Consider the following 9839-nt stretch of genomic DNA (forward strand, 5'->3'; position numbering starts at 1 on the left):
AAACAAAGAATTAGTCACTGCATCAGACTATTTACCCTTTAAGAGGTGGGGTTCAGTAGCTGGTATGATTGGGTTAAGTCTGATAAAGTGAACTTGGGGTCACAAAACATACATCTCTGATTCACTTAGCGGATAAAGTGCAAATCTATTTTGCCTTATCATTTGGTGGCAAGATGGTAGGAAATAATTTGCTTGCATTTAGCAAACTGTAACCCCAGGTAGAAGTGGGCAGATGAAGCCTGTAGTGTGATTGGCGCTACTGGCAGAGTTTACTGGTGAATCTTTTTAGCATAACAAGCCACCAAACTGAATGAAACATCCACTTTTTCAAAGGTTTACATTATCTGCTTTTATTACACTGGTGTAACCTGTAGTTATTGCCAGTCAGAAGCATCCCTTTACTTAAACCTCCAGGAGGGAATCAATCCAGCAAGTGTGCTCAGAGCATACATCAGAGACCCACTACCAGCAGCAAACTTCCTCCAAAAGTAAGGTACAGCTACTTGCTTTAAGACTGGGGAGGGCCTTGCTTCAACAGCTGCTTAGTCACCGAATCAAATGCATAATGCAAAATATAGAACTTGTTCTTGGAGCAGGGACCAGAATTCAGGATAGCCTGTCTCAGCTGAGATCCCTAACCCCTAGGCCACATAAGTATGTTCCCTCTTGTGCTCTTGGTACATTCCTGAGAGGTGGCCTATGTGGGTTTGAATCCTTGCAGGTCAAGGAGGAAATGGAACCCCAGTGTCCCTGGGCAAATGTTCCAACTACTAGGCCAGTGGTTCTTAACCTTGTTAGACTTGGAAAATGCCAGCCCTGAGGTTTCACTTGTTTTCTGACTATGGAAGAATAATAGAGCAACCACAGCAAGTTAGGCAGCTTTTGATGCCCTGGATGCCTATTTGAAATCTCTGAGTTTATCTTGTGAAGTATGTGTAGGTGCTAATATGGAGCAGCACTCTACTTAACAAATCCCTGCACTAGGATGTTATGTAGAAGGTGAGAACCACCACCACCATCACATCACCCACACCATGTGAGCACATGCGTGCAAGTGACAGAACGAGAGAGCAGCACACGTGAATGCAGAAGTGCTATTTCACTTTTCCAAAGAATGGATGTAGGTGCCTACCTTCAGAAGAAAGTCCCAGGCTGTAGATCTTAAGTAGACTAGTGCACTGCTGAGCCAGGCACCAAAGCTCTGAGTTGAGGGGGGCTCAGGGTTGTGCTCAGGGTTGCCTATCAACTTAGAAGCTGGATCTAGTAGAGTGTCCTAGAAGCTCACTCTGTCTCATCTAAACATGTTAAAGAATCTACAGTGAGAAATATGGTGAAGTGAGGTGCCCAGTCTTAAGAGTAGCAGCAACTCAGGCTCCCCCACTTTGACCAAAGTGAAGGCTCAAAACCTGCCTCTAAGTATGGTACATTCCTGGGAAGACTATAAAAATGGTAGCCCGCCTGCTCTGTAAATCTGTTGCATTTTTCAACAGAAAGCACTAGCACGTTCTTTAAATACATCCCCATCTTATTTAAGTCATCAGAGTGACTCTGAAGAAAACAGATTCTTGCATATTCCTTCCATGCTTAATTTATTATATGCTGACAAGCCAGAAAGAAAGCGATGTTAAAAAGTTAGCCCCTGAATCGGTACATTTAGGGTTGAGAGGTGGTTAGGTGGGTTAGTCTAAGTCAGGCAGAAGAAGGTTGGGCAGGGTGCTGTTATCTTAGGGAGTAACTAGTTCAGAGTGGTATGACCCTTTTGTAGGCAACAACCTCCTTCACCAGATGCTACAGATAGGCTGGCAGAACGAGTTTATATAAAGGAAAGGGAGAGGGGGAGGGAAAACTGTTATAAGAGGTAAACAGTAGGTTAACCAGTTTTAATCCTAAATTCATGTCAGTTGATCTAAAACTGCAGAAAAGTCTTACAACAGAGAAGGGAAGGGTGAACTTAACTCTGAATTTGTTCCCTTATTCCAGCTCTTCCCCCGTTATTAATGTAACTAAGTTTCTAAAGACTTGAACTTGATTATGTGAACCCTTGAGTTATCAGCAATCTTGCCAAAGGAGAAAGGATATGTGTCTTTTGAACTGGCCTAAAGTGCTGCTCTAAGACAAGGTTTTGGTTAGTTTATGCAGACAAAATTTCTGGACACGAGAAAGTTTCATTCCCCAACACACCAAGCTAGTTCTAAGTTAGGAAGTTAAACAACCACTGACCTCACCACCAGCTGCTACCACTTAATCATTTGTTTTATTATAGAATTAGAAAAAAAATGAAGTTGTCTGTACGCAGGAATTAAGTATAGTACAAAAGACATTCAGAGATTAGTTTGGACTCAGACAATTTAAACAGTTGGTTGCTCTGAAGGCCATCTAATATAATAGCTTTTTAATGGCACTGTGTAGAAATTACTTTTTCCTTCAAACTTCATGAGGATGCTTTCACTTTTTCTTCAGTGCTTCAGTCAGTTCAGGAACCACCTGCAAATTTAAACAGCTCCATTAAGAGTTTATCATTGCAAATAAAATATTCTGTGTTAAAACTGGAAACAATAATTACTGGAAACAGTTATAAAGACACAGCTTCATCAAAACACACTGATTTGATATAACCAAGCTCTCATTTTCTGAGTCAAGAGTTCAGATGTAGAAGCTTTCCTAAATGTTTGTGATGTACAATGAACTTAGCTGTGCTGCTAAATTCCACTGCAGATCTAAATCTCATCTCAATCCAGTTAATGCAACTGTTTGGAATTACACAGAAATGTCTGATGTGCACCAAACCCCACAATTCCTATAATATACCTAAGCGTTGTCCATTCTATAGATTATATATTTTTCCACCTATGAAATTTTAAAACAACACTATTGGGTGACTGTTTTTCAACTGAAAAATAGATGCAGCAGTGTTGCTCCTGTAAAAAAATTAAAAAATTTTATGTCATTCTGGTCAAATTTCAAAAGACAGTGATAGGTTAGAGCCTGATGCAAAATTAGAACCATGTATTATTCCTTGATGGTCTCAAGATCTTTGCAATAATAGTTACATTTCTGGCTTCAGCCCTGTTAGGAATACCTGACTTGCTTCAACATTGCATAATGTAGGACAGACTCACTTGGAAACCAGAAAACTGGTTTCAATTTATCTAATTTTCAACAGCATTTTTTTCCCAAATAGACAAGAAAAGTGATAGATAATAAGTAATCAGCCAGCCAGGCAAAAAAAGTTTAAAATTCATCTGCTACTTGGGATGCATGAAACCAGTAAATAAGTAATAAGTAGAGACATGGAAAAGGGAAAACTGATTTAACTAGCATTAAACAATCCTCTTAAGTGAGTCACTGCCAAAGCCTTGGCACCAGCTGCAGTTCTGCCACTTAAAACTCCAGCCACCCTGCACTGTAATTCTGACCAGTACTAGAAAGTGCAGTTATGCATGTAAGCAGTTGGTGGATTAGACGATAGAATACACCTGAAAATCTATCCCAGCCACTTGGGTAAATATCAATTACCTTGTCTTTCAAGAGGCTGCAGGTTGCCCCAGCTCACAGAGATCCCAGCTGAACTCACCACTGATGAATATAGCCTCTCAATTATTTAAGAGATCTACATTTCCATTAGGTGGAAATAATGTGTTCGTACAAAATTTATTAAGGAAATTGTCTACATGTTGTTTCTTCCGAATGTCACTTTGTCTCCATCTTATTAAAAGGCCCATGTTTACTGCCGAGCCAGCAGGCATTAGTTCAGGAATGGCATTAAGTGCTGGCGGTATTTCTGCCTGCTTTCCTCAGTGGACATACTATGAGCTCATGCCAGTCATACAGATTACATGCTAATAAATCCCCAAGTGTGACGTGCAGCAGCACTGTGAAGCTCTAGTAAACATTTAATATTTGAGCTTTTTCACGTAAGGACAAACGGGTTTTACAGGAGACAGACATTCAAGCTGCAACACAGTTTATATATGCACACTGTACCAAAGTAGAACTCTGTACACTTGCCTAAATTCACTGTAAACTCCATGTTTATACATCAAGTAACTATAGATCTATACATGTAGGAATTGTTTAGTACTTGGTTTTTTCCCCCTTATCTATAATTAGTGGGCTCAATAAAAAAGAAGCCACTTTCAGGAACAGACAAAAAAAATGAAATGCCTTTGATATACAAAAATTAGGAAGCGAAGTTTCAAATCTGTCTTGGGGAAGTAGACTCCTTTTAGAAAGTGTAAGACTACACTGTACAATGGTTGACACACCTTGGTTAAAGAGTTACTCGGTTTTGAAACAATGATACCTAACAGAAACTCTGCTTAAGCACTTAGTACACAGGATGTTTTAATCCAAATATAACTAAATTCAAATTGAGGTATTTGGAGAAGACAGAAAATGCGGTAGAGGCATCAAATTCTCTTCCCTCCAAATAGCTTCTTTTTATGGGGATTTATTTTGAGGTCTGAATATCTGTAAGTCATTATATCCCCAGAACAGAGAGGAGTCTGGAAGGCAAACCAGACAAGGAATAGCAGGCAGCAGGCAAGAAACAGAACTTCTTAGAACTTGGCTTTCACAAAACTCAGACAAGGCTTGTCAAAGCAAGCTGGCTTTGTTGTAAGAGATGAAAGAAAGATGTAAAAGGCCCCAATTCAAACCATTTAAGTCTAAGCATGTGCTGAATTATTATTAACATAAATGGGACTTAAGACCATGCTTAAGTGATTTGCTGAATTGGGGCCCATCAAGGCTACTCAGGAGCATCATAAGTTGCATGCTAGTTCTTTCTAAATGGAATGAGATTGACTTTAATACCAGACCATGATGGATTTACCCCCAGTAACATGCAAAGGAAACATAACCTCCTCCTACAGAAAAGTACCAACAGACACATGCAGAAGCAGCTCAGACTAAATAAATAAGCAAGTGTTAAAACGCTAGCTGACATCTGTGCAGGGTTATACAATCCTTGTAAGTTGTGTGAAGGCAACTACAAAATGATGCTCTAGATCTGGAAAAGGTTTTTGTAATTTAAAAAACAAGTGCTGACACAAATCAATGACATTTCTAAAAGAAAAACTGATGTTTCATTAAAAAAATCTGGTACTAAAAACTGTCCCTTAAACTACTGTTTTTCATACCTACCCTGTAAAAAAAACAAGGTATCTGACTTCTAAACAATACAGAGCCGGGCATGCAAGTATAGACAAGATCTCACATGGTACTGTTATACAGAAAGGGACAAAGAGCAAGAAATCATTCAGGAATTAGTTTAAAAGTAGCATGCTAGGAACAAAAATAATCCTAGCAATAGTACTGATCCACTCCTGGATGAAAATATTACAACTGTCAATATCAACATAAAAAGGCACAAATCAGTAAATATTTCTGTTTGGTATTTGCAAAAAAATAAGACAGATGATGCAATCATACTGCAGGGTGATGAAACACTTTCTGTTCCACAGTAAGAAAGACAAAGAGCAGCTCCTAAAATCTAGTTCTTTTGAAAAATCAGCAAGTGCAGATAGCTCTGACAAAACACCCGCATGCAACCGGACAGTTCTGCAGACTGGGAATGCTGATTCACCGACCATTTGGAACAGGGGGCAAGTTCTAGAAGATTGGAAGAATAGCTAATATTGTACCACTATATAAAAAAGAATAAAGAGGTGACCTAGGTAATTAATTATAGGCCTGTCAACCTGGCATTGATCCCAGGGAAAATAATGGAACAGCTAATACAAGACTATTGCTTAAGATTTGAAGGAGGAAAATAATTTATGCCAATCAACATGGGTCTATGGAAAATAAATCCCATCTAACTTGTCACCTTTATCATGCAAACCTGTAATCTCATCAGAAAGAGACACTAGTGTGAATACAATTTGCTTGGACTCCTGTGTGACACTTGATTAGGTACCTTTTGATTATGAAGCCAGACCTATACAATGTAAATATGGCACACATGAAGCAGGTTTAAAAACAGATGCACTCACAAGTCTCAAAATGGCATTGTCAAACGGGGACTCTTCATTGAGCAGAAATGTTTCTACCATGGTTCGAGTTTAGTTCATCACACCAGATTTTGTCATTTTTAATCAATAAATTAAAAGAAAATTTTAAAAAATGACAATTAGAAGTTTGCAGATGGAAAAAAAAGCATGAGGCAAGTGGTAATCAATGAAGAGGATAGGTAGGTCACTGATATTGAGAAACCCAATTTTAGCATGTGAACTCCAAAGTGCTTCAGCCTGCAGAGAGGAGGCAGGAAATAGTTTATTAATCATCTATACTCTGTATTACATAGGAGCCCTAGTCCAGGAGTGGGGCCTCCAGAGTGCCAGGTGCTGAACAAACCCATGAAGACAAACATATTTTACAGGAGGGGTGTCAAACTCATCCAGTCCTGTGGGCAAAGTTAATCCAAGACCCAGGGACCAGATCTTTGACACCCAAGTTTTACAAGAACCTTTGACTAAGCAACATCCCCTTGATCTTCCAATAAACTGCTTTATCTTTTCAGCGGGTACGTATCTACATGAGACATTTACTGTGGAGCAGACTAGCTCTGCAGGAAATATCTCGTGTCTACACATGCAGCCCCATTAGGCTGCAGGAAACTAATTAATTCCACCAGCCCCATACCAGAGCACCCTCATGCCCCAGCCAGCCCCTGCACAGCATGTTGAGCTGAGTAGGAGCAGCCCCAGGCTGGCAGGTAGACCCACCACCCCTTTGCCAGCTGGGGCTGCTCAGATGCAGCTCAACCTGCTGCGATCCTGGGCACACGTGTAAATGCAGTACCTGGGAGCAATAAATTCTGGTGCAATATGTGCCAGAGTTTATTGCTACAGTCTAATAGTATGTGTAGATGCACCCAGTTAGACTGGTTTTAGGACTCTGTATCCACAGAAGTTAGCTCTGTAACGAACTCCAGTCAGTTTTGCTATTCAAGTAAAAATGATAATCTAAGACTCGGGTGGGGACAGATAGCTATAAAGTATCACATTTTAGTTTCTTAACAAACAAACAAAGCACCCAGTATTTTAAGTCTGATTTAATACAGTTTTCTTAAGTGGCTTTGTAGGTGGCTCCTTTGGGTGAGAGAGTTTCAACTAGGACCAGCATTATTTAAATAGTAATATTATATATCTCTGAAGAGATCGGATATACGACAAAACAGAACAGGAGGAAGCATACCACTGTACAGTACCAAGGGTACAACTAAAACAGGGGACTACACAAATTTCATGATTACTGATCAGTTTTCAATGCTTGAAGCTATATTCAGAGAGATGAAAGAAAAACGTTTGTACAATTATCAGGACTGTTTCTTATGTATGTTGGAAAGGGAAGGCTAATACAAAGAGACCCTCATTCATTCAATATCTTCCTACTCCCCACGCTTATGTAAGTTGTTTTTTCCCCAGTACAGAGCTATGTTCCCAAATACACCTTCAAAATTTCATGAAGGAGAGAGACCTTAAAAAAAGTATGCATCATTGATCACTATTAATAAGATCCCTGGCCACTGGGTGTGAATAAACCAAACAATTCTGCTTGGGCGTGGGGGAGAGAGGTGGGAGAGGGCAGTATGAGTTACTGTGTACTGTGGGCTAGGAGTGGATATAGATTAAATGGTTGCAACGATCAGCTGAAGCATGCTCCTACACAGTAAAGTCATTCCCCCTTTAAGTAGCATAACTATACAGCAGTTCACATTCTGCAGTGATATTAAAGTAATATTTCTTTTATCAAGGTTAGGCTTACCTTAAATAAATCTGCTACCAATCCATAATCTGCCACTTGGAAAATTGGAGCCTCTGGATCCTTGTTAATGGCAACTATGGTCTGAAAGTAGAAACAAAACAAGTCTAACACTCACAGATATAGATTATAATTTTCTGATGGATGAAATGTACCTTAAATTCACTCCTGAATACTAGGCATTATAGATATAGTCAAGTGCATTTAACAAATGCTTCCCATCTCTGCCTCAAAAATAAGATGAGTTGTTTCAAACTGAGTTAACAATAACAGAAAAGTTTGTTAAATTCTGACTAATCCCTGCTCTTTTAAATGTCTGTCATCTGAAGCACGAAAAAGAAGGAAAGTACTTTAAACGCCACTAGTAAAAGATCATCCATAAAATAAACAGCCATACTGTTTAATAAATAAGAGAGAGAAAGAGGCATTTTAAAAAAGAATCTTAAAGCCACATATTAGGGACCTTAATTTTATGTGGGTGATATCATTTAGTTCTGCCATTAAATGGCAGAGAATTGTATACTATTACAGTTGTATTGCTAAATTCAGTCTTGTCTTCTGGAAGCAAGTCTGTACTCCTAAATCAAATAATTTAAAAAAGGTTTGTGATAGCTTCCACAAGAATGATTGTGGGTGTCATGATGTATAACCTACAGAGATTGGGAGAGCTCTACAGGGACAGAATACTATACAGCTCATAAAATAAACCCTATACTGGTTATGGTTGTAGCCACAGAAATCTGCTACCTTCCTATCAACCCAAGCGCTGCCAATTTTAAACCCCGATTCAAAGCAATGAGACTTCACAGAAGTATTCTAACCCAACACTTCCTTCATACATTTATTTGTCATTTCAAGAAACCATTTGAAGTTCTCAGGGGTTTTTTTTCCCCTTTCTCCACTATAAGTGGTTGTCCAACAAAATTAATGATTTGGTAGGGTAAATCCACTTTTAATAACTCTAAGAAAAAAGGTTAGCAAACCTTGTGTTTCAAAACCCACAGAAATAGTTTTCCTTCACACCTCATTTGTATTCTGATGGCCTATAAAGAAATACCTACAGCAGAGCCCCACATGCCCTCTCTCCTGCTTGTTAGTGAGGAGCAATGACTATTTCAAGACTACCACTTTTGAAATATTCCCTATGATTTAAGTTTCATTACTGTGGCTAACTGTGACAATTATAATGAAACAGACGTACAAAAATGTGCTACCAACTGTACTCTCTAGAAAGCAGTATCCACTCTGTGATAACTTGAGATGGTTCATTCACAACCAGATAAAAGTTTTCTTTAATCATATTTCCCAAAACCTGGCCTATGAGTTTTAACCTGAAACGTCTGAATCAGAACACAGCCTTGAGAGCAGCTGATGTTCACATCCTTTGTTGTCTGCCTACAGTATTGCAGAGCAGGGAAGACCATGTTGCTCCTCCCCTAGTTTATGAAGGCTCCCAGTAGGGCAGGGAAAGCAGCAGAGTAACTGAGGGAGGCAACCAGGGCAGAAGCCCCAGGCACCAATTTGGGTACGGGAGGGGAGGGAAAGGGGGTGCTGTCACAGCTGCCCCTGCAGCCGCAATCACAGCATCAGCTGGAAGTTACTGCTGCTGCTATTCATGTCAGCTGTGTGCCCAGGACAACTAAGTTGGTACACCTCTGAGGACAAGAACTGGACTGGTTCTGCTTGAGCCCAGGGACATGCTTCAGTCACATCTGGCTGCTCAATGCAGGAAACTGCATTTCCTTTTCCAGGAGAAAGGAAATGCAGTTATGGTTCCCCCGTTTTTGGCTGCAGGCTGGCAAAGGTTAGAGCTCATGGGAGCTTTATCTTTTGCCAGCTGGAAACATTCCCCATGAAACCACATGCCAGATGGAGACTGACAGAGTACAATACGCTCTGTCCACTCCCTCTCTACCTAAGACTGCCAAGAGGGCAGCCGAGGAGCTGACCTGTCCTGGTTCTATGCCTGCATTGACACCCCAAATCTGATGGGGCCCCAAGCACTTGAGGGTGGTTTTTGCTTGTGCTCCTTCACTTTCTTGAAAGCCTTTTATTGGCTATTGCTGCTCTAG

The 9839-nt window shown here is 40.0% G+C and overlaps 1 protein-coding gene across 2 annotated transcripts in view; it reads right to left on the minus strand.

Moving 5' to 3' along the window:
- Window positions 1-2232: 2232 nt before the first annotated feature.
- Window positions 2233-9839, minus strand: part of ETFA (electron transfer flavoprotein alpha subunit) — a 72687-nt gene continuing 65080 nt past the window's right edge. For both annotated transcript variants that reach the window (XM_019504420.1, XM_019504419.1), the window contains exons 11-12: window positions 7771-7851; window positions 2233-2484 (exon numbers count right to left, since the gene is read on the minus strand). In XM_019504420.1, coding sequence (XP_019359965.1) covers window positions 2446-2484; window positions 7771-7851 — 120 coding nt within the window. In that variant the 3' untranslated portion in view covers window positions 2233-2445. The remainder of the gene's footprint in view (window positions 2485-7770; window positions 7852-9839) is intronic.

The sequence above is a fragment of the Gavialis gangeticus genome, unplaced genomic scaffold, assembly GCF_001723915.1.
Source record: "Gavialis gangeticus isolate Ggan-Ray unplaced genomic scaffold, GavGan_comp1, whole genome shotgun sequence".
Classification (NCBI taxonomy): Eukaryota; Metazoa; Chordata; order Crocodylia; family Gavialidae; genus Gavialis; species Gavialis gangeticus.